Source organism: Chlamydomonas reinhardtii, chromosome 16 (assembly GCF_000002595.2).
Source record: "Chlamydomonas reinhardtii strain CC-503 cw92 mt+ chromosome 16, whole genome shotgun sequence".
Lineage (NCBI taxonomy): Eukaryota > Viridiplantae > Chlorophyta > Chlorophyceae > Chlamydomonadales > Chlamydomonadaceae > Chlamydomonas > Chlamydomonas reinhardtii.
In genome coordinates, this window is record NC_057019.1 from 5026439 (window position 1) to 5047940 (window position 21502).

The 21502-nt window shown below is 63.2% G+C and overlaps 4 protein-coding genes across 4 annotated transcripts; 2 read left to right on the forward strand and 2 right to left on the reverse strand.

Moving 5' to 3' along the window:
• Position 1: 1 nt before the first annotated feature.
• Positions 2-9017, reverse strand: CHLRE_16g684600v5 (uncharacterized protein). The gene is made up of 19 exons (XM_001691874.2): positions 8137-9017; positions 7791-7853; positions 7442-7567; positions 7158-7214; positions 6816-6935; positions 6508-6660; positions 6078-6236; positions 5814-5906; positions 5344-5637; positions 5114-5197; positions 4087-4976; positions 3833-3896; positions 3508-3671; positions 3253-3310; positions 2968-3078; positions 2301-2769; positions 1771-2154; positions 1229-1461; positions 2-1021 (listed from the first exon to the last, which is right to left on the reverse strand). Exons 1-19 carry the CDS (start codon positions 8842-8844, stop codon positions 425-427), a joined length of 4827 nt encoding a protein of 1608 aa, XP_001691926.2. The 5' UTR covers positions 8845-9017; the 3' UTR covers positions 2-424.
• Positions 9018-9166: 149 nt separating this feature from the next.
• CHLRE_16g684550v5 (uncharacterized protein) lies at positions 9167-11109 on the forward strand. The gene is made up of 5 exons (XM_001692032.2): positions 9167-9426; positions 9537-9626; positions 9731-10011; positions 10182-10343; positions 10484-11109. Exons 3-5 carry the CDS (start codon positions 9844-9846, stop codon positions 10676-10678), a joined length of 525 nt encoding a protein of 174 aa, XP_001692084.2. The 5' UTR covers positions 9167-9426; positions 9537-9626; positions 9731-9843; the 3' UTR covers positions 10679-11109.
• A 48-nt stretch (positions 11110-11157) lies between these two features.
• CHLRE_16g684500v5 (uncharacterized protein) lies at positions 11158-12959 on the forward strand. Its single transcript, XM_043071518.1, has 4 exons — positions 11158-11478; positions 11866-12257; positions 12376-12486; positions 12602-12959. The coding sequence occupies exons 1-4, from the start codon at positions 11427-11429 to the stop codon at positions 12722-12724; spliced, it is 678 nt and encodes a 225-aa protein (XP_042915951.1). The 5' UTR covers positions 11158-11426; the 3' UTR covers positions 12725-12959.
• Positions 12960-12999: 40 nt separating this feature from the next.
• CHLRE_16g684450v5 (uncharacterized protein) lies at positions 13000-19727 on the reverse strand. Its single transcript, XM_043071516.1, has 8 exons — positions 17589-19727; positions 17343-17423; positions 17148-17219; positions 16773-16941; positions 16461-16571; positions 16233-16294; positions 15301-16041; positions 13000-15137 (listed from the first exon to the last, which is right to left on the reverse strand). The coding sequence occupies exons 1-8, from the start codon at positions 19029-19031 to the stop codon at positions 15060-15062; spliced, it is 2757 nt and encodes a 918-aa protein (XP_042915952.1). The 5' UTR covers positions 19032-19727; the 3' UTR covers positions 13000-15059.
• Positions 19728-21502: the final 1775 nt, after the last annotated feature.

Genomic DNA, 21502 nt, shown 5'->3' on the forward strand with positions numbered 1-21502 from the left:
ATTGCATAAGCCAGAAACCATTTGAGGTCATGTGTTGATGATCGGTGCAATTGAGCAGCGGCGGCACATTTACGTCCATTTGAGTGCGATGGGACAGGGCAAGGGGCAGGTTGGCGTAGTCCTGTGGCAGCGTGGCTGATATAGCTGGGTCCCGTGAAACAAGTTACGCCCAACCCAGGCGCCAAACCAACATGGGACAACGTCGGCCCCGCGCAAACGATTATTTGGCCCCTTTACCAGTACCGCAATCCACACACATGTGAGTACCTGATGTCTCACATGTTCATGGCCACTTTCCAAACCAACACCTACGGTCCTACTGAGCTACACATGCAATTATCCGCCCTGCGTGGTTCCGTGTCACCTTGTGAACATGAGTCCTTCAATCGACCTTGCAAGTCGTCCATGGCCATGTTCAGGTCTCTTACAAAATATCTTCAGCGGCTGCACGCCGCGCACGCCGAGCCTTGGCAGCCGCCGCGGCCTCAAGCGCTGCCGCTGCTCGCGATGCGGCATCCGAGCGCAAGGACGATTGCGCAGAGACCCCTTGCCCGACGTCAGCCCCGCTCGCAACCCGCTCACGCTCACGCCTGCTGCCGTCGCCAGAGGCTGCGGGCACACTGGGCGTCATTTCCGCCCGCGCTTCCCGCCGAGTGGTTGCGCTAGGCGCGATGCTGGCGCTACCCGTATCTCGCGCCTTGACCGCAGCTGACGCCTGCTCGCTACCGCTGGACCCAGGGCCCACCTGGGCTCCGGCCGAGGCCATCCCTGCTGCGGGCTTAGCAACCGCCGAGGCGCCGCCGCCGGCGCTGGAGCCAGCTAACGCCGCGGCGGCCGTGAAGCAGCGCACGTTTAGTGCGTACCTCCGCAGCCACGTGTCCACCTCCTCGCCCAACAGCTCCTGCAACCGTGCGCTGCACGCCTCGGCCTCGCCCGCGCCCGCCACGTCCGCAGCCAGCTCTGAGGCAGGCCGGTAGCGGCGTGAGCGCTGCCGCGAGGCCACAGCCGACGCCAGCACGACCTGCATCCATAGGAAAGAAACGCCACATGTGAGGCCATCGTCGGGTTGCGACACTGTCCCTTGTGCCTCACACCAACCAGCACAGCCTGTGGTGACAGGGGCCACCTAACGACGCGATGCGGCGTGGCAGATCGCACGCGCCACTACGCCCACAACCACGACGCATTCTTCCCTCTTCGTCCAGTCCCTTTCCCTTCCTCCTCGCACCTTGCCCTCCTCCAGCTCGTCGGCCAGCCCCTCCGACAGCAGCGGCCGCAGCGCCGCCGCCAGGAACTGCAGGTCCGCCCACAGCTGCAGTAGCTGCTCCACACGCACGCCGCCCGACGCGCCCGAGCTGGATGCCTTGGCCGAGGCGCCGGCGGCAGCCAGGGTGCTGTAGGCTTTGCCCAGGTGCTCCACCAGGTGCTCCGCCAGCGCCACCATGAAGGGCCGCAGGTTGCCTGGGCGGGGCGGAAGTGGGTAGGTGGTTGGTTGGTTGGTTGGTTGGGGGGTGGGGGTGGGGGAGGAAGTTGAAGGGCTGGGGAGACAGAAGGATGTTTGGCATAAGCACACGGTGGGCAGATGGGCAGAAAGTGGGGCTGGTAGGACACTAGGACCCTGTGCGCTGCGACATGTCAGGTAGCTCCCCACATGCTTAGTGCACCAGTACTTGGTGACGCATCCGGCAGCATCGCGCTGAAGTACTAGGCCGCGATGCGTGCCTGGACAGGAGCAAACATTCACAGAACCCCACCCAGTGGGCCGCTCACTTGGGCTGTACGCAAGGGCCTCGTTGTGAATGGAGTTCAGCAGCTGCAGCACCGACACGCAGCCGGCACTGGGGCCAGAGGGGTACGGCAAGAGCGCCGCTTCCGCCGCTTCCGCCGCTTCCGCCGCCGCCTGCGCCTTGGGCCGCCGCGCCCCGCCCTCCATGCCCGGCGCTGCCACCACCGCCGCCGTCGCGGCGGTCGCCGCCGCCTCAGGCGACTGCGGCAGGGGCGCCGTCTCCGACGCCACGTAGCGCTGCACGGCGGCCTTGACTGCCGCCTCCTTGCGAGCGAGGTAGCTGGACCCCAGCGCCTCGTTGGAGCGACGCATGGCGCCGGTCAGCTCCCGCAGCCGGCGCTGGCAGGTGGTCGACGCCTCCGCCGAGGCTGCATGCAAGAGCAGCGAGCGAAAGGAGCATAGAGTTAGGCAGCAGTAAGCTGGAACGAACAAGAATCGCGAGCATGCGCAGCGGAAGCTGTATTGCTGATAGGAGGCTCGGCGCGTGGAGGTTGGCAGCATGCGGCGCACTCACGAGCGAGCAGACGCCGGTAGCGCTCCATGACACCCGGCATGACGCGTGTGCGGATGACCGCGGAGTTGCTGATCACCAGCAGCACACGCACGTCGCTGCTGCTGCTGCCGCCACTGCCGCCGCCCACCGTGCCATCCCCGCCGCCCGCGTCCAACGCATCCGCCACAGCTGCCGCGCTGCCGCCCATGCTGATGCTACCAAAGCCGCCAGCTGACATGCGCGAGCCCGGGGCAGGCGAGCCTGCGCCCGAGGCCGAAGCGGCGCCCATGCTGTTGCTTGACACGCCCCCAAGCGAGGAGGCCGCATCCTGCCCTATGGAGTCTAGGGCCTTCAGCCCTTTAGCGGTGCTGGTGCGGGACACGCCGTTGCCGTTACCGCCGGCACCCGCTGCCGCCGCCTCGGCGTACAGGCTGCGTGCGTACTCGGCCAAGGCTTCACTCAGCAGCGAAAAGCAAGCCAGCACTGAGCTCTGCATGGGGAGGGCGGACAATAAGGGAACGTGACCGGATGCAAGTGCCATAGACCCACAGTCGCACGACAGCGCGATGAGACAGGCGTGCGCTCCATGTTGCTGTAGGTGATGCGGCGCTGATATTTTGTGGTTGCGGATACACCTCACGCCCGTTCCACGTTGGGTACGTCAGAGAGCACAAGCCTATGACCCCACCTGCATGGGTTTCCAGCTGGACTCTGCCGCCACCTCCTCCATGCCGCCTGCCGCCTCCGCCACTGACTGCAGCGGCCACTGGTAGTGCAGCAGCGCCACGCCAACCTCCTCCTGTGCGGAGGTGACACCAGCAGGCTCCGCGGCATGAAAGTACGGTGCTGAGGTGCTGGTCCCAGCACCGGACACCATAGCACTTGGTAAGCCCTTACACAGCTGATTACCTAGCCTGTAACACAGCCCTGTTGCAATCCAGGCTTACATTAGACCCCAAAGCCCCAAACCTACCTCCAGCCGTCGTGGCAGCACCGTCACCGGCTGCTGGTCCGCCGCAAGCAAGTCGAGCCTGTGCAGGGCAGACAGAGCAAGCGAGCGAGCGTGGCGGTGTGAGCAATATCACAACCCCACGTAGCCGCACACACGTTGACAATACAATTCCCCACCCCGCAACTCCCCAAAAGCCCTGCCCAGCGCCCTTCGACCACACCACAGCCAATGTCTTGCCGCATCACCCAAGCCGTGGGCGCACACCTCGCACCGCACCTGAAGTCGTCTACGGCGAACAGCGCCAGAGGCAGCTCCGCCAGGTGGTCGCCCAGCACGCCCACATGGGAACCCAGCGCCGCACTCACGCCGCCGCGCAGTGTTGACAGCGCGCGGCTGCCCACGCCCACCGCCCGCAGCGAGCGCCACAGGTGGCAGGCGTCCTGGACGGAGGGAAAGCGATAGAGATAGAGCTATGGCTATCAAGGCCATACGGTATAGATCCATATGCGCCGAGGCACAGGCCGTGTGAGGTCTGTATCGGTGGTCCGAGCGTGCTAAGGCCAAGCTGGAATGCATGGGCGCGACTGAGGAGATGACTCACCATGACCAGGAGTGGCAGGCCGGGCTGCATGGGTCCGGCTCGAGACAGCGACTGTACCGCACGTCTGCAGGCAGAAGCAACAAGCACACAACGGCGCATGCGCGTGTAACCGAGGGCTGAAGCATTGCAGGCGCATGCATGTTTGTCTGCAAGCCTGGCGCCGACGCTCCCACCTTTCCTCTCCATCTACCACGAGCCCGGTAACATCGACACATACGCACATACACATCGTGCTATCCTTACAGAATACTCACTTGAGCCGCTGCGCGTACTTGGCGCACAGCTCCTCCACCAAGCGCCGCGCCAGCGAGGGCCCGCGCCCCAGCCCCTCCCGCGTATCCTCTTCCAGGTCCGGCTGATTGCCGTACTTGGCGCTGTGGCACGTGGCCCAGAGCCCCGGCACCGCCCATAGCAAGGTCGCCGACACGGCACACACGTACGACACCCACTGCCGCTGCGCCGCCGTCAGCACTGGCTCTGGCGCCAGCGACGACGTCGGCAGCGGCTCGATGGCGGCCGCGCTGGCCGCCGCGGCGGCCGCCGCCGCGGCGGCGGAGGCAGCGGCTGCGCCGCCGCCGGCTAGACCAGCAGAGAGCACGTCCACACCGGCGGCGTAGCTCCCTCCTGGGTCCTGCACGAGCCGTCGCATTTCTATCCGGATATGGTACGGCAGGGGCGGCGCGCTGGCGTCGGCAGCGAAAGGCGACGCCGTCGTCGCGCCGACGCTGCCCTGCCACTGCAAGAAAGCCGCCTCCGCCGCCTCTGCATCCTCGTCCAAGTCGCTTAGCGACGCAACGTCCTCGCCGTCCTCCTCCCGCTCCTCCTCCTCCTCGTCGCCCTCCCCATTCCCGCCCCTGCCAGCAGCGCCGCCACCCTCCTTGCCGGGTTTGCTTCCAGTCCCCGCACCGCCGCCGCCGCCAGCCGCGCCGCCGTCCAACGCGGCCGAAGCGCCTCGCCCCAGAGCCTGCTTTGACGTCAGCGAGGAAATGGAGGCCTGCAGGGCGGCCACGCCGCCGGGCGCCGCGCTGGTGGCACTGCCGCCCGCTGCGGTGCTGCTGGCGGCGGCGGGCACGCTGGCGCCAGTGGCCTTCATCCAGGCCGCCACTAGCAGCTCCAGCTGCTCCGTGTGCCGCTTGTCGCAGGCCTGCGTGGCAAGCATGGAAAGCATGGCAGCGCCCAAGCGCGTGTTGCCCATGCATGATCCAGGCTCACTGCGTTCAAGCCCATATGGCACGAATGCCGCACACGTGCAACACGCACACACACCAGTTGCATGCCCACCTCTATCCGGCTGTTCACGTGCGCCTCCAGCTTTTTAACGTACAGCCGCATTGCGTCCTCCTCCCGCGCCGCCGGCAGCTTCTCCTGCGGGTGGGCCGAGACACGTGTCAGCGGCCAGCGGGCATGGCAGGCGAATGCGGCGGCTCAAGACAAGGCAGCCTGCATGCGTGGCGCTGCGCCGAGCTTGCACGTGCTGACCCATCGCCGACGTGAAAACCTTCTTGCCACACCTGCCGCACGAAAGCCAGGAACACGAGGTAGTCCGGCAGCTGCGCCAGGCGCTGCTGGCCCTGAGCCTCCGCCCCTCCCTCGTCGCCCGCCGCAGCTACAACAGCAACCACGCCTCCGCCGGCCGCGCCGCCGCCGCCACCGCCGCCTCGTTTGCCGATGCCGCCCGCTCCACCGCCACCTGCTGCCGCCACGCCGAACAGAACCAAGGGACCGTCTTGTCCCATTGGCCGGCCCTGCTCCGGCGGCGGCTCCGCCACCAGCTGGCGCACCGCCAGGTACACCTCCGTCACGCGCTGCGGCCAAGGTGAAACCAGAAAGTCCCAAAGTATCAATAGATTGTACCTTACACAAGCGTTCTTAAATATAGGCTAGTACGCTTCTGTACGAAGCGACGATGGCCAGGCGAGCTAACAACATCGGAAGTGGATTAGCACAAAGGAGATCCCCCCTAGCTCCGCTTCAGCCCCACCTTCTCGATCTCCGCATACAGGCTGACCCAGACGCGCGCCGACGTGGCGGTGGGGCGGATGAGCATATTGGCGCGCTTGTACTCCCGGACCACCTGGCGCGTTGGTTTCATCACAGGAAGGATGAGCGAAGGGGGAACAGGCCTTCGTGTCGCATCCTGCCTTCCTCCCAGCCCTCAGCAGCCCCTCCCGGCCCCTCTGCAGCCCCTTGCCTCCTCCGCTCTTTCCACTCACCCGCCCTCCCAACCACCCGCCCGCCATCCCACCTGATCCAGCTCGCCGCGCCCAGCCAGCTCCATGACGCGCGCCGGCGCCGCGAACAGCGCGTCGAAGCGCTGCAGCAGCCCCGCCACCGCCCGGATGCGATCGGCCTTGGCGGCACGGTCCAGGATGGGGCCGAACGTGCGCCGCGCGTTGTTTTCCACCTGGGGCGGGGGTTGCGGCGGGGTTGGGTTGGGTTGGGCTGGGTTGGGGTAGGAATGGGGGTGCGTGGCGGCGGAAGTGGTGGAGAGAGGCAAGGAAATGGATGGTATAGGAGCTGCATGAGGAGTGCTGATGCGCAGGGTGCGGTGATGCCACGGGGGCCTGGGTGCGGCGGGATACGTTGTGGTGGGAGTGAGCTGGCGGCAGGTAGGTAGTTTGTGTCTTGGATGCGACCTTGTGGCACATTCATCACAACGCTGAAGTCACCCGCACCTGCTCCAGAGACCGGAAGACGCGGTCTGTGCCCACCGCCTGCTGCGCTGCCGCTGCCGCGGCGGCCGCCGACTGCGCACCCGGGCCGGTGCTGGGCCCAGCACCGCGCACCAGCATCTTACGCAGCTTGGCGTGAATGTCGTCAATGGCGTCCTGCACGGGCAGAGTGCCACGGGCAGGCCGCGTCCTAGATGTGTTTCAGCCGCCACTTGGGTTCTGTTGCCAGGCAGCGGGTCAATCTGCAAACTGCAGTTAGCATAACCAGCGCCCTCATGGCCGTGGAGGGGCCTTTTAACACGTCTGCTCACCTTGCAATTGATGAATCGGTCAAAATTGTTGCGGATCAGCAGTTTCAGCTGTCCCGTCCGCTCCGACAGCTCCCGGCTAAGCGACCGCAGCCCCTTTTCCAATTGGCTCCGGCTGCTGTCCTGCAGGTCGCAAATTCACACGGGGAAGCCGCCAAAGCTCTGAGCAATAAAGCAAGTCGTGCAACCAGCCGCAGTCCAAAGGCGCAGTTTCCCTAACAGTTGATGAATGCGCACACCATCCCGCCCGCAAGAGCTCGCCAGCCCCAGCCCCAGCCCCAGCCCCAGCCCCAGCCCCGGCCCCAGCCCAATCCAGTGCCTGTACCCCGGCTCCCGCCCGCTCACCCCGTGGAACGCCGCTAGGTAGGCCTCCGGCTCGAAGCCCTCCTGGTTCGGCAACACCTGGTGCGGTGAAGGAGAGAGCTCGTTTGGCCTTTGCTCCCGGCTCCCACATTCGGCCGTGCCCGTGTGTGGCAACCAAACACGGTCCTGCCTCACCTCGCGGGCATGGCAAGAGCACGCCCGGCCCCAAAATGATTCCCAGCACCCTCACAAGTTACTCCTTTCCCGGCGCTCTTAACCAGCGCACAACAGCTATCCCCGCCCACTCCAGCCCCCAGCGCCCATACCTTGCGCGCCTCGTCGTCCAGCGCACGAGCTGCCCCGCCGCTGCCGCCTGCCGCGTCGGCGCCGCCCGCCGCGCTGCCCGCCGCCTTGCTGGGTCCCAGCCTTGCCGTCCGGAACGTGCGCATCGTCTGTGACGCAGCATCCGACGAGGGCACACCTCAATCCCTTCACCCTTCTCATGCCTTCACGACTTGTCTACTGGTATTTGGAGGAGGAGGGGGCCGCCGAGCACGGTACGCTAGTGCCCAGGCTGGCTGGTCGCCGAGTGAGCCAGCCGGCCCCCATGGCCGTGTAATGCTATGCGCTCCTCGGGCATCCACCAGTCTGACCCAACCCATCACCAGCACCCACCGCCTTGAGGCCCTTCTCGCCACTGGCTGGCTGCACCTGCCGCGCCATCTTCGAGCGCTTGCCCTGCACGTGTGTAAGCAGGTTGACAACATACACAGTTGCTTACCATACTGCACACGCCTGACAGCCTTTACTCCGTGAGCCCCGCCAGCTTAACACGCAGCATCCAATCAACGTCAATCCCCCAAACCGGCTCCTCTTGCCTGGCCCTATATGCAAGCCCTGGCCCAGGCCCGGGCCCAGGCCCAGGCCCAGGCCCTACACCTTACCATCCCTGCACCCCTACGCCCCAGCTGCCCCGGCACCTCCACCCCAGCCGCCTCCACGCCCCAGCCGCCTCCCGCACCATGGTCAGGCTGAAGGGGTCGATCACGCCGCGGCCCAGCGGGTCCGGCACGAGCGTGTCACCCTCGCCCGGCACCGAGTGGAAGATCTGCGCCATCACCTCATCCGCCTGACTGGCGGCGCGGGTGGTGGTGCTGCGGACCAGGCTCTCAGCCACAAACTTGAGCTCCCCCGTGTCCACCTCCTCCCATGTCACCGGCCCATCGCCCGGGTCGCGCTTGCGGAAGTAGGACCAGCCCAGCGGCTTGGTCTCATCCTTCACCGCGCCGTCGTCGTTCGGCATGTTGCCGCCGTCGTCCCCGTCGTCGCCGTCATCATACACCCCGTCCTCCTCGGCTTCGTCGTAGGACGCGGCTGCAGCTGCTCGTAGCCGCGCCTTCCAGTCCGGGACGTCGTCGTCCTCGTCCCTGCCCCTCCTGCCGCCCTCATCCTCGTCTGGCAGCTGGAAAGCTACGCGCCCCTTACCCTTGCTCTTCTTCTGCTTCTTGCCACCGCCCCCGGCGGCCTCTCCGTCCGGCTCTTCCACCCGGGCTGCTGCTGCTGCCGCCCGCGCGCGGGCGCTACCGCCAGCTGCTGCTGCGGGCTGCGCTGGCACCGCAGCCGTCGGCCTGCGCGCTGGGGGGGCCCTTGCGGGCTTTGCAGCAGGTGCCGCCTCGTCACCGCTGAGCGTGATAGCGGAAACATCGCTGTCGTTCCCGTCGCTGGGCATTTTGCTGTCCGCTAGACTGCTTGCCTGGGCCTGCGCGGCCCGCGGCCGCGCATCACATTACTTTGCACAGGTATATGGTGCGAATATCATACAGCCGACTGGTTGTGACAACAACAAGACGGAAAGAAAGCGTCAGCTTGTTTGCAAGAAATGCTGCAGGTGCACTTGTATTAAGTATGACGGTGTGTGTATATAACAATCAAACCATCTTCCAGCAGCTTGATAAGCAGCTAGGGGCGAGCTTCCATCCCAAGCTTCCAATGGTTGACTTTCATAAGCGCTGGAGTGTTGCCGCTTTCAATCAAATACTCTGTTTATAAAACCTATTATAAGTATAACTCAACACGGAACCTGGCACGCAGCGCATCGTCCAGAACATGGCCACCAAAATCGCGCTTCTGGGAACAGGGCTTATGGGTGCCAAGGTCTGCAAGCGGTTGATGTCTCTAGGTAGCTGGAGTGTAAGGTGCTGGAATAGGACGGCAGAGAAAAGCGAGCGGCTCGCGGAGTTCGGAGCTGAGCCCTGTGCCACACCCGCCGAGGCAGTGCAGGGGACACAAGTCATTGTGCTCTTCCTGGCTGGTACGATCCTGACTTTGCCTGCATGACCGCGTGATCTTGCCAAATGCCCTACCTGGATGCGTCTGACCCTGCCTCCGCAATCCTGCCTGCGTGGCCCCATACATGTGTAGACGCCGCGGCGATCCGCTCCGTCCTTATGGAAGACCCGTCCGTGCGCCCCCAGCTCAAGGACAAAGTGGTCCTCCAAATGGGCACGATCGGTAGGTAAGGAAGATTTCTATGACACGCCTTGCAACCTGTGCAAACCTCCCTTACCCTTGCGTGCGGGCCGCGCCCACATCTCTGGTACCGTGAATCCCGGCAGGTCCCAAGGAATCGGCAGCCCTGGCACTTGACATCCTAGCTGCGGGCGGCTCTTACGTGGAGGCCCCGGTGCTGGGCAGCCAGCCTGAGGCGGAGAAGGGCACCCTGCTGGTGATGGTGGGTGCGGAGGCCGACCCCCGGGAGCCCGGCAGCCCGCACCACAGCACCGTGTGGCCGCTGCTGCGCGCGCTGGGCCAGGAGTCCAACATCCACTTCATCGGGCCGGTGGGCACGGGCGCGGCGGTCAAGCTGGCGCTCAACCAGCTCATTGCATCGCTCACGGTGAGAGGAAGGGTAGGAGGGGGGAAGATAAGGAGGAGCCGAACAGTTGGGCGCTTGGAGGTTTGGGGATTATGGCCAGGCTGAAACGGGGTTGCTGTTTGTGTCGATGCCCCGGTTGCCCGACTCCTGCCTCTGCGCCCCCTGACGCCTTGCCCCACCTACCCTTGCAGGTTGGCTTCTCCACCAGCCTGGGCCTGGTGCAGCGCAGTGGCGCTGACGTGGACAAGTTCATGAGCATCCTGCGCGCCTCCGCACTGTACGCACCCACCTACGACAAGAAGCTGCAAAAGATGCTGGACCGGGACTACGGCGCCGCAAACTTCCCCACAAAGGTGTGTGGGCAACGAGACGCGCAGAGGCATGCAACCTGTCAGGCTCTTATGTCCAAGCATTGTAAACTTAGCCAGCGACATCAACTGCGGGTGAGCTCAAACGCGCCCGCACCTTGGTCCCCTCGTCTCCCCACCCGCAGCACCTTTTGAAGGACGTGCGTCTGTTTGAGACGGAGGCTGCGGCTGCGGGTCTGGACACGCGCCTGCTGGCGGCGCTGAAGGGCGTGGTGCAGGACACTGTGGACCGCGGCCTGGCCAACACCGACTACTCGGCGGTGTTCGACGCAGTGGCGCACCCGGGAGAGCAGCAGCAGGCGACCAAGCCGCAGCAGTAAAGGAGAAGGCTAGGTGTGCTGCAGGCTGCAGGAGCTCAGCAGGAGGTGCACAAGCAGGGCGCAGGGCGCATAACACGAATGGATTGAGCGACACGGGATTGCATTGTGTGTTTGTGGACATGTGTGGAGGGTTGCGTACACAAGGCTGGGGGCTTGGAGGGTTCGGCGAGGAGCTTGAGTCATGCGCAGGGCTCCGGACAGCCTTAGCCAGTGGGCCCACTAATCCTGCTCATAGCAGTTGCAGGATGGCGTGAAGACTGCTTCGTCACGCGCGCCCATGCGTGCATGAGAACTGGCTGATGGGCTTGTGTGGTTTGCTGGTCCAACCAGACGGCTAAGGAAGAGGAATATTTCAAAGGGTGGCCAAAGGATGTGAGTCCTTCGGTGCGGAAACCAAGTTGTTTTACACTTGTCGGTAACTAATACAAACAACCGACACGACGCACAATCACATACCGTGTTTTGGTGCCTGATTCGGACCACACAACAACCCAAGCACGTAACGCACACAACGTCACAAAAACGCAACGTTCTTGATGCTTGATTCGGGCCACACACGCTGCGAAAGCGTATAACGCACAACGACACAGATACATTACGGTTTTTACTGCGTGAACAAAGAAGACACAGCAGACGGCGAGCCGTCATAAAGAGCCTGTCACCGTTGTCCATTTCTGTAGCGGCTCGCTCTCACGCCTCTTTCTTCCTGGTCCGGGCGCAACCCCCAGTGGACGCGTCTGGACCAGCCATGGCACCGAAGCGGCGCCGAGACGAAGCTGAGAAGGCGGAGGAGGAGAAAGGTGGGGGAGCGATGACCCGCCAGCGCCCGTCCGCTCATCACAGCCCCTCCGCAGCTGGATGAGGAGTTGTTCCCTGGGCAGCTGCCGCCGGAGCCGCGTCGCAGGCGCAAGGGCGTCAGGCGCAAGGGTGGCGGGCGCAAGGGGGGCCACCGCCGGAAGCAATCGAAGCACTGGCAGCCGCGAGCCAGGACAGCGCGGCGGCGGCGCCAGAAGCGGGGCCGATTCCTTATGAGCATGGGCCACTGGCGGCACATGTCAGGCCTGGAACGACTCCAGCCAAACCGCCCACAGCTTGCGCCAGCCCTGCAGGCGTACGTCGGCGGCATCCCCACGGCGGCGACCGCGTCGGCGGCCCGGTTTGAAGCCTCTTCGCCAGTGGGGCGGCAGGGCAGGCGGCGGGGCAGGCGGCGGGGCAGGCGGCGGGGCAGGCGGCGGGGCAGGCGGCGGGGCAGGCGGAGGCGGCGGGGCCGGCAGAGGCGGGGCCCCGGGGCGCGGTGCACGTGCTGTGGCACTACCACTTCTCCGCCTTCCGCCGAAAGCGCTGGGCTGCGTTCATCCAGCGCGACCGCGCGCTCCACCGCGTCGCCAAGCAGCTCACGGGCGGCAGGCCCAAGGAGGAGGTGGTGGTGGGGTGGGGTTCGTGGGCCTTCCAGGGAGGGAAGGGCGGCTCCCCCATCTCCGTCAGGGGCGGGCGCGCGCCGACAGGGCGGCTCATCAAGCTGCTCCGTGAGCGCTACGCCAAGCATGTGTTCATCATCGATGAATACAAGACCTCCAAGGTGGGTGGGTTGAGTGGGATTGCAATTGCCGGTGGGTGGGTGGGCCGCTGGGTTTATGCCTGGCTTTAGCGGAAGCCCTAGTGTGGCCCCCCTCCCTCCCACCCTCCCGACCATGCAGACCTGCTACAACTGCGGGTGTCAGGAGATGGCCATCAAGCGGCTTGGGGGGCTGAAGGAGGGGCAGCGGCCCTGGTCGGTCAAAGTCTGCAACGACTGCTTGACGACCTGGGTGAGGACCGTGCATGTGCGGGGACGGCTGGGCACTGGGGACGGATTGATTGACAGGTTGACGGTTGGGACAGCTCATGTGCGCTCTCTTCTTCCTCCCCGTTCCCCATCCCCAGAACCGCGACGTCTCCGCCGCCAACGTGATCCGTGTGCTCCTCCTGCTGAAGCTGATGGGCTTCGAGCGGCCGACCAAGCTGCAGCGGCCGCCATGGCCGCCGCCGGCGGCGGGGCCAGGCTGAGAGCCTGAACGGCGCTAGCAGGGCGTGGGGCTGAGGGTGCACGTGTTGATTGGCGGCGAGTGACGTGACTAGTTTGTTAGCTGCGGGTTAGCACGGACTGTGCACCCCACCCAACCGGCCATGTCCGGATTTGCGGGGATGCCAAAGGCCCCCAACATAGAGGCGTGTGCTTAGTAGGCGCCCGCGTCAAGGTGGCTGGGTTGATAACGACCCGGGATCAGCCCTTTTCCTGCCTCCCTAAGGCAGCCACCTCCTTGTTACTGCGTGATTCGGATCACACACAGTTTTTACAAGCACATATGATACTTCTGATTGCCTCCCAGTTTGTTTGAATCCCATCTTTCTGTGGACTGCTAAGACGTTTTATGGTGTTTTGGGGCGAAGAGCCCGGCTCCATTCAGGTGCAGGTTTTGAGATGACCACACATCCACCTGTAACAACATCATCACCATCAATACATCACTGCCACACGCTGCAGCCGGATTCATCCACGGGTCCACCCTACCATACCTTGTCAATATCGCACGCTACCGCCGTACCGCGCAAGCGCCGCCGCTGGCAGGCTAACCAGCGACACATTCGCACAAAATCAGCGAAACCAGCGATCTTAAACCCCCTTACACGTTCAAACCAGCGAAACCAGCGACACATTCGCACGAAGTACTTAGCTATCGCCGCTGCACCATGCCTCACCACAATGTTCACTAGGTTGGTCACAATATTCTTCACGCACTGCTGCTCCACACTGCGTGCGCGTGGCATTCATGCAGGGCACGGCGCAGGCGTCTGCACACCTGCACCGGCACAGCTGCCACGACATGCCCACACACTGCACCCCAGGCGATTGCCTGCGCATACACCTGGACTGCCCTTCTTTGTAGCAGCTCATTCGTTAAATAATATGATCAGCCTCGCCCTCGGGCATTTTGCTATTATATATAAGCTTGATGGGTTTGGATGGGGCGTGAAACTGAGGGTTTTGGCAAGACTAACCCCCGTGAAAAACAAATCAAAGCACCCTCCCAGGCGCAAACACCTTGACGACTACAATGGCACATGAGGTAATGTGAAGCGAAGCGAAGAATATGGTGTAACGAAATGAATGGTGTTGGAACCTCCTCAATAACTACACGCTTGGCAGTATAAGTACCGAAGCAGCAGACCAACCCATCCACACGCACGCAGGCTCGAAGAGACTCTCACATGCACAGTGTAGCAATATGAAACCGCCGCACGTTTTACTCAGCTCCGTGCTTCTAATGTAACCGCTGCGTGATCACTGCATGCAATCGAGCGTCTACCTGTGCTGCCGTTCATCCGACACTTCTACCGCTATTCTTATGCTGTTGCTGCTCTCTCCAAGCATGCATTGCTGCCCCACCGATGCTTCAAACCGCCCACCATCAGCAGTGTACACAAGGCTGAGCACGTGCTCAAATGCTAGATGCGACTCCCAGGCGTGGGTGACCCATCGAAACCGCACATGTATGGGCTGGCCAACCTGCGACATGTGCTGCCCGACCAGCGGGACGACCCATCCATATCAAGTCCATGCCTTGCACCGTGCAACACGCTTGCGTGTCACAGGCGCTCCAGCAGAATGCAGATGACTAGCAAATGCACCACTCCGTAGCGCCCTCACACCTCTACAACAATTTGTGTATCCCACCGACAAGGGAACAGGTCCCGCACCTGCGCAAACCTGCTCAAACCCTCAAACCTTTTAATCAAGTAATCTCCCCTGCTATGCTTTGCGTGCATATGATACATGGATTGACAGGAGCGCACGTCCACATCTTGACGAATGACACTTCAGCTCACATAAGTCTCGCAATAGGGGTAGGACAACAACCCTGGGTTGGCACGCAACCACTCGAGCCAACAAAAGCCCACACCTACAACGCGACACGAAGATGGAAGACTGCCCCATTGCGCAAAACGGACCAAAGCCACGCACAGACAGTATCCCGGGGGAAATGCAAACCGTCATGAGGCCTCCTCATGGTGCATGACCACCACTATGCTGTGTGACCTGCCGGAAGCTATGAGCGATGCACCATGCAGCAGGAGTGTGTGTGCGTGTATGAGAACTGGCTTATGGATTGTATGGGTGGCTGGGTGTGAAGCAGAATGCTGAGGACTTAGGGAGAGGCACATGCAAATCTTGAGTTGTAGCCAAACGTCTGCTGCCATTATCACCACCCTGAATGATGCCGCCCTTGTGAATGAAGATGGACCACCCAATGCAGATGCAGGACATCGGAGCGACAGCCGACACAGGGGCCAGATCCCCACGGCCCCCGTGCACTATACGCCCATGCCTCCTGTGCCTCCTTTATTGCGGGATGGGCTCCTGTGGCTCGCCCTCAGCAACGGCAGATGCCGCTTGACTCAGCGGCCCGCTTCTGCATGCCTGCATTCGCACCGTTGCAAAGAAGCAATATTGACCGCCGGATGAGTGACGTGTCCATACATGGGGGCACGCAAAACGCATTCCAACGCGATGGCACCATCATCTGCAGGGTAACTAAATAAGGCACACGACAGCCCATGATACTGGTACACACACGCCGCACCTGCTGCGCGTTCACGACCCACTCGTGGACCATCAACTGATCGATGCTCGCCCGGTCGCCTGGGTGAGGCTCCAGGCAAGTGCGAATGAAAGAGCGCGCGGCGGGACTGACGCTCGAGGGAAATGCCAGCGGCGGCGATGCAGTAGAGGACGAGCCTCGTGACAGCGGCGGCGGCTTGCCTGCGCCCGGCACCCCTGCTATCGCTGTACCCAGCGAAGCGCCCTTGGCGCTGGCAACGCTGCTGCCGCGCAGTGGAGTCACTGGCGGACGACTTGCATTTGAAGACTCCTCCGGCTGCTCCTTCTCGGCGGCGCAGGAGGCTGCAGCTGCATCCGCCGTGCCCTGCGCCTCCTCCTCCTTGTGTCGCTCGTGCGGCTGTTGCTGCAGTGGGTGCGGTGCCAGCCGCAATAATGCCTCTGCATCATAGTCGTCGCTTTTCCTGCCTGCGGCAGCAGACCCCTCCGCCGCAACGGCGGCCACGCCTAAGCCGTCGCCACGAAGGCCATCGCTGCCAGCGTCCTCGCCAGCGCCCTGAGCGCCGCCGTGCTGTGCCTTACTGCCGTCCTCCTTCGCCCCCTCGTGAGGCACATCGCGCGGCTGCGCCTGCAGCTGCACTGCCGGCTGGCGCTGCAGCGGCGGCGGGCCGCAGGGGAAGGGCGGGAAGCCCGTCATTAGCTCGTACACGACGGCGCCAATGGAGAAGATGTCGGCTGCATAGCCGTACGAATAGCCCTCCTCCGCCTGCGTGTTCATTGCATGGGTGAACAGCACAATAAGCTCCGTCGTCCAGTGCGAGCCTCAGCGAAAACTAGAAGCCAGCCATAAGGCCGTGAATTTGGTTGTGTGGCTCAAGGTAAATGCACGAGTCCGGGCCGGTTGCCTGATCACAACAGGTGAAAAAGTTATCATGGCATACGTATGCCTGGACGCACCTTGTTGTCATGCGGCAGGTTCTTAAGCGGGCAGGCGCTGACCTCCGGCGCCATGTACTCGCCTGCAGCAGACCGGGTAGCGCACATACGGTACACAGTGTTGTGTTACGCAGGGTGTCAGCAACACGGCGCACACACAGCTCGATCCAAGAGAGGACACCCCGCCCCATGCACACATGGTGTACGGGAGCCTGAGCACACACGTGAATCTGCTAGCCCACTACTCACGGGAGCCAGCGCGTGTGACGGCGCGCTCCTCATGCAGTGCAATCGAGACGCCGAAATCGCACAGCTTGAGGCGCCAGTCGGGCGTGAACAACAGGTTCTCGGGCTTGATGTCTGCGGTGAATGGCACACCCAGCGAGTGGCGTGGTTGCTCATGCACATGAAATGGCAGGCGCGGGTGCCTGGCTATGGGTACGCACGCCGCTTGGGTGGAGGCCTTCAGTGGATTGCATGATACCCAAGTGCAGAGCGCCCGTGCTTGCGTCCAAGTCAAGCAATCTACGGTACGCTGGCGCTGCATGCGCAGCTGCTCACCACGGTGCACAATGCCCTGGCGGTGCAAGTAGGCCACGGCGCGCAGCAGCGGCAGCACCACCAGCTGCACCGCCCACTGCTCGTTCATGCGGCCGCCCAGCTTGCGCCGCACGCCCTGCAGGCTGCCGCCGCGCACGTACTCCAGCACGAACGCCAGTGTGTCGCCCTCCTGTGGGGGGCACGTCAGAGGCGTAACAGGTACGGTAATGCAGTTGTGGTACGTACGGCAGAGGTGAGTTGCGCATCCACTCCTCTTCCATGCTCAGGAGCAAGGTCGGTGAACGAAGCGGTGATGGCTAGACGCACGCTACGACCTTCGCTTATCTAGCTAGTGGCTACTGGCGGGCACGGCTGGAGCGCGTTCGGTCCACTCACCCGAAAGGCGGCCAGGAGCTGCACCGTGCTTGGGCAGCGCAGCCGGGAGTGAATTTCCAGCTCGCGCAGGACCTGGGGGCGGCAAGCGGACAAGCATAGGCTTATGCATTACACGAACCGCCGTGACGGTGTCATAGCGCAAGTCAGGACGAAGCAGCGACAGCGCAGGTTTGCTCGGCAGGGGGGTTCCCGCACCTGGTGACGCAGGAAGTCGCTCAGTGAAGAGAGCTGGTACAGCTTCAGGACAACCTCCGTGCCGGAAGTCCGACACACGGCCTGTGGGTGTCAAGTAAGCACGATAAGCCCGGGTGAGCTGCTGGTCAGTATCCAAAGAAAGCCCGCAAGGGCTGCTCAGCCACCAGCAGTCGTGCAAGCAGCGGGGCGCGCAGGCCACCCTGCAGTCCTCCAACACACACATGCACATCGCTGTCACGTGCGTACCTTGTGTACAGAGCTGGCGTAGCCTGTGTACATCTTGCGGCCTACGTCGTACTGCGACAGGGACCACCGCGCCCCACGTGCCGCGCTCCACATGCTGGCACGTGCGGCGGGCGCCAGGTACAGCAGCCCATCGCCCGGCATTGCCCGTGGCTTGAACAGGCCCGGCAACGGCGGCGACATGGGCACAGGCGGCATGCCAGCACCGGAGCCAGCGCCCAGGGTTGTGGGCGGCGGAGGCAGGGAGGGGCTGGGCAGCGGTCGCGGCGGCGTGCAGGGCGCGCTGCCAAGCGGAAAGCCATGGCTGGGCACGTCGCGGGGCCCAGCGCTGGCGCAGGCACGTGGCGCGGCCAGCGTATCATGTGACGTGTTGCTGCTGCTGTGCGCCCAGGTGTCATTTGAGCCGTCGCGCGCCACCGGGATGGAGCTGGCGCTGCTGCAGCTGTCTGTGGAGTCCGGCCCCGGCGCGTAGCCGACGCTGCCCCGCCGCATGTTGATTGAGCAGATGCCAGTGGGGACGCCCATCGCCGCCGGGCTGGACGTCAACGCCATGGCCTCACTCGCCTGCGCCGCACCCAGCACCATCCGTAGCGACGGCGGCACCGGGGTGCCGCCGTAGCGGCTCTTCCCGGCGGCCGGCCCAGGCACAACGCCGGCCGCACACGCCGCGCCGGTGTGCTGCTGTTGGCCGTACGGCCCGGCTGCTGCTGAGAGTGGCGAGGAGTCCGGCGCGCCGGCGCTGCCGCTGCCGCCGGCGTACCTGCCCCCGCATGCGCGCAGGAAGTGTCGGTCCACGCTGAGGGATGTGTGCGGGTCCGCGCCTGGCAGCAGGTCGCGTGTGGCACTGAGCTGCCGCCCGGAGGGCTGCACCAGGCTGATGGCGGACCGGGCGCCTGGCGGGTTACCTGGGCCCAGCTCTAGGTCATCGCCAATGCATGCGCTGGTGCTGCCGCGGCGGTTGGTTGGCATGAGCCACGCCGCGGCTGCGGTCACGGAGCCCAGGCCGAGGCGAGAGATGCCGCCGCGGTCGCCGAGACGGCGGCACACGTTGTCAAACAGGGCGCGGACTGTGGATGGGCGTGCAGTGCCGCCGCGTGGCAGGGCGTCGCCCGCCCTGGCATTGTCCAACTGCGCGGCTGCATCCGCGCGGTCCTCTGCACGGTTACTAAAGCTCGCATCCGCCCAACTCGTGGTTTTGGGAGCTTCCTGGACTGCTGTGTGCGTGTCCTCGTGCCGCTGGACGTCAAGACCAGCAACGGCTGCATTAGTGCTGGTGAATGGTGATGGGGTATGTCCGCACGGTGGCACCTTGCTGTCACCCGGATCACCGGCGGCGGGGGGGTCCCGCGGGGACTCGCAAGGTGGCAGGTATCTCGAAGGCGAGGCACCTGCGTCAGCCTCGCCTGGACTGCGCGCCTCCTTCTCGCTGACGGTATGCGACTCCATTATCAAGTCGAAGGAATGCCAGCTGTCTTAAAGGCTGCTGTAGTCGAAAAGCGCTGGCCAGCGACAACGAGCAGAGGAGCGCGGCACGCTGAAATAGTCAGTCGATGTGACGACCTGGCCGTTTCGAGAAATGGCCTTACTTGTCGACGGCTGCAGCGCCATAAGCCTGTGAGGCTTCGTAGAAGACCCTGGTGCACCCAGCGTCGGGCAAGTAGCTGCCCAGACTCTGAGTCCCCCACCGCATACACACGCGACCAGGTGTCAGGTCTCCTTAAACCACGAATACATGGCAGCTGTTATAGAAGCCCAATTTAACAAATATGAAAAGTGGTCAGGGAGGTAGGCGAGGCTGGCGCGGCGTTACCGGCGTTTGCCGACTTGACGCGGCGTCTGTGTGTATACTACGTTGTGTGTACTAAGGTAGCTATGTAAACGTTGATCCTCTGTCGAAATACATTATGATCGAATAATAGACCACGAAAAAACTTCCATATCGCATGTAGCGTTTCTCACGTTAACTGTCCATCACGAACGCGATCGGAGGCTCTAACACTTTCACGTCTCTTGTGGGATTTATGATAGTACGTTTGGCGATAGGGCTGCCTTTGACACCGGGCTGGCGCCCGCACAAGTCAGGCAGTACGCACAAATTCGGCCGGCCACAGCGAAACAGGTGCCTTCTGAGCCTTACTTAGCCAATAAAGCTACCCCATGTTTTATGTTTGAGTTGGTTTGTGCTTCCTCATCCGCCGCTCACAGCATTTCATTGGGGGTCCGAGCAGAACGGGCGCGTTCGTCGTCTTCCAACCAGGGGAACCTGCTTCCATCATAGTGCGAGCTGGCGTTTATGTCCAAAACCGGTCGATGCTGCGCAGGAGCCCGGCTAACGCTACAGGGCGAGGGTTGCCTAGGTTGGGCGCAGGGCTGGGCAGGGGTGCAAGGGCGTACGCAAGCGGGTCCCACTCCAGGAAAAAGCGTGTCCCCAGGGAGGCGCCCACGGGATGGCACCAAAACCCTTTGGTAGATTGTCCTTCAAGGAAGCCGCCACGTCTATGGCTTGCTGATGCTTGAAGGACAATCTATCAGGGGGGTTGGCTCGCCCCCCAAAGGGGGGCGACAGCCTTAGTCCTCGGCAAGAACCTTACATTAGGGTTGTTGTCTTTTTTGCTTGTTTCGGCTACCAGTACAGCCTTCGACGGGCTATTAATCGAATGCAGAAACTCTTGAAAACAATGAACACATGAAAACGGGCACTAAAGTGCACTGCCCCGGGCCATGAGGCCAAAGCCGACGAAAGCCAAGCTGAGGTTAGCCAAGCTGAGGTTAGCCAATGCCAAACATCCTCGAGGGATAGCACCTGCTGGGCTCAACGCTTTGAGGCCGCACTTACAAAGTTGCTTGCCCTGGCGCTCCAACACGATCCAACCCTCCCCTGCTCCAGTCTCCTCTCCCAACCTCGCTCACGACACAATGCGCTCACAGCCCGTCCCAGCTACACACTGCCACCCCGCTATTCCACACTTGACTGTGAGTCCCCACAAAGGGCGAGCCATCGCGCTGCGAAGCTGGGAGGTTTCACCGCCGTCCGGGGGGTGCGTTTCCCCAGCCAAACCCGCACGCCGAGGAGGCCAGGAGACGTCGCCCCGAGAAAAATGCAGAGCGGGATACAGACTCCGCCACTTAATGTATATGTTACATGCAATCTGTTGGAGCAATAGCGCTTGACAGCAGGCTAAAACGTGCTCGTCGAGGCTCACGTCGCGAAATTGACCGAAGCCAACATCCTACATAGGCGTTGTTTTCGGGCTTTATCGATTGCCGTCAACACAGATATATGCATCGGTGTAGTTAGGCTACTGTCTGGCCTGGTATGGCGTGTCCTGGCGAACGCGACATTTAGATGTTCGAGGTCGGCCCCGGCTCGATTCAATGCCCCCGGGTTACTCTAATGACCTTATATGTGATATAAGATGCCATAGGAAAGGTATTGGGCTGGGGACACGACCGGCCCGTAGGGCCGTGCGCGAGTGGGACCCGCTTGGCCGGGGTCGATTTCCACAGGCACATAGCCAAACCAGGTGCCTAGCAATCGCGATGCCACAGCAGAGCCAACCGTAGCCAGACGCAGCACAGTTGTCTGTTGTCAACAGCCACACTACTCGTCATGCCGCTGCACATGCCCTGCCAGCCCCACCGCGGACCGCTACCTAGACACCTGCCAGCTCCTCAGCCTGCGCGCTTGCGCCGCTTCTTGGGCGGCGCTGCGCTCTCCTCCTCCACATGGCCTTTCCCGCCCCCTCCGCTACCAGCGGTGCCTTACTTTGCTCGCCTTACTTTGCTCGTGGGTGGTGGGAGCGGTGTGCCTCTGGTGTGTGCGCTGTGGGTGTGGGGCGTCGACGTGGGCGTCGCCGGACTACGTGCCCGGTGTACCTGCGTTGACGCCTCGCCGGTTTGATTGCGCCCCGTGCGCT

Excerpts from the sequence above, each read along its gene's own strand:
- CHLRE_16g684600v5 (XM_001691874.2), bottom strand. The coding sequence starts at position 8,844 with ATGCCCAGCGACGGGAACGACAGCGATGTTTCCGCTATCACGCTCAGC. Across the intron at positions 6,936-7,157 it reads ACCTAGCGGCGTTCCACGGG|GACAGCAGCCGGAGCCAATT; the intron begins GTGAGCGGGCGG and ends TGCGACCTGCAG. Across the intron at positions 1,022-1,228 it reads ACGAGCTGGAGGAGGGCAAG|GTCGTGCTGGCGTCGGCTGT; the intron begins GTGCGAGGAGGA and ends CTATGGATGCAG.
- CHLRE_16g684550v5 (XM_001692032.2), top strand. The coding sequence starts at position 9,844 with ATGGTGGGTGCGGAGGCCGACCCCCGGGAGCCCGGCAGCCCGCACCAC. Across the intron at positions 10,012-10,181 it reads AGCTCATTGCATCGCTCACG|GTTGGCTTCTCCACCAGCCT; the intron begins GTGAGAGGAAGG and ends CTACCCTTGCAG. Across the intron at positions 10,344-10,483 it reads CCGCAAACTTCCCCACAAAG|CACCTTTTGAAGGACGTGCG; the intron begins GTGTGTGGGCAA and ends CCCCACCCGCAG.
- CHLRE_16g684500v5 (XM_043071518.1), top strand. The coding sequence starts at position 11,427 with ATGGCACCGAAGCGGCGCCGAGACGAAGCTGAGAAGGCGGAGGAGGAG. Across the intron at positions 11,479-11,865 it reads GAAGGCGGAGGAGGAGAAAG|GGCAGGCGGCGGGGCAGGCG; the intron begins GTGGGGGAGCGA and ends GTGGGGCGGCAG. Across the intron at positions 12,487-12,601 it reads ACGACTGCTTGACGACCTGG|AACCGCGACGTCTCCGCCGC; the intron begins GTGAGGACCGTG and ends CCCCATCCCCAG.
- CHLRE_16g684450v5 (XM_043071516.1), bottom strand. The coding sequence starts at position 19,031 with ATGGAGTCGCATACCGTCAGCGAGAAGGAGGCGCGCAGTCCAGGCGAG. Across the intron at positions 17,220-17,342 it reads GCGACTTCCTGCGTCACCAG|GTCCTGCGCGAGCTGGAAAT; the intron begins GTGCGGGAACCC and ends TGCCGCCCCCAG. Across the intron at positions 16,572-16,772 it reads CCAGGGCATTGTGCACCGTG|ACATCAAGCCCGAGAACCTG; the intron begins GTGAGCAGCTGC and ends CATTCACCGCAG.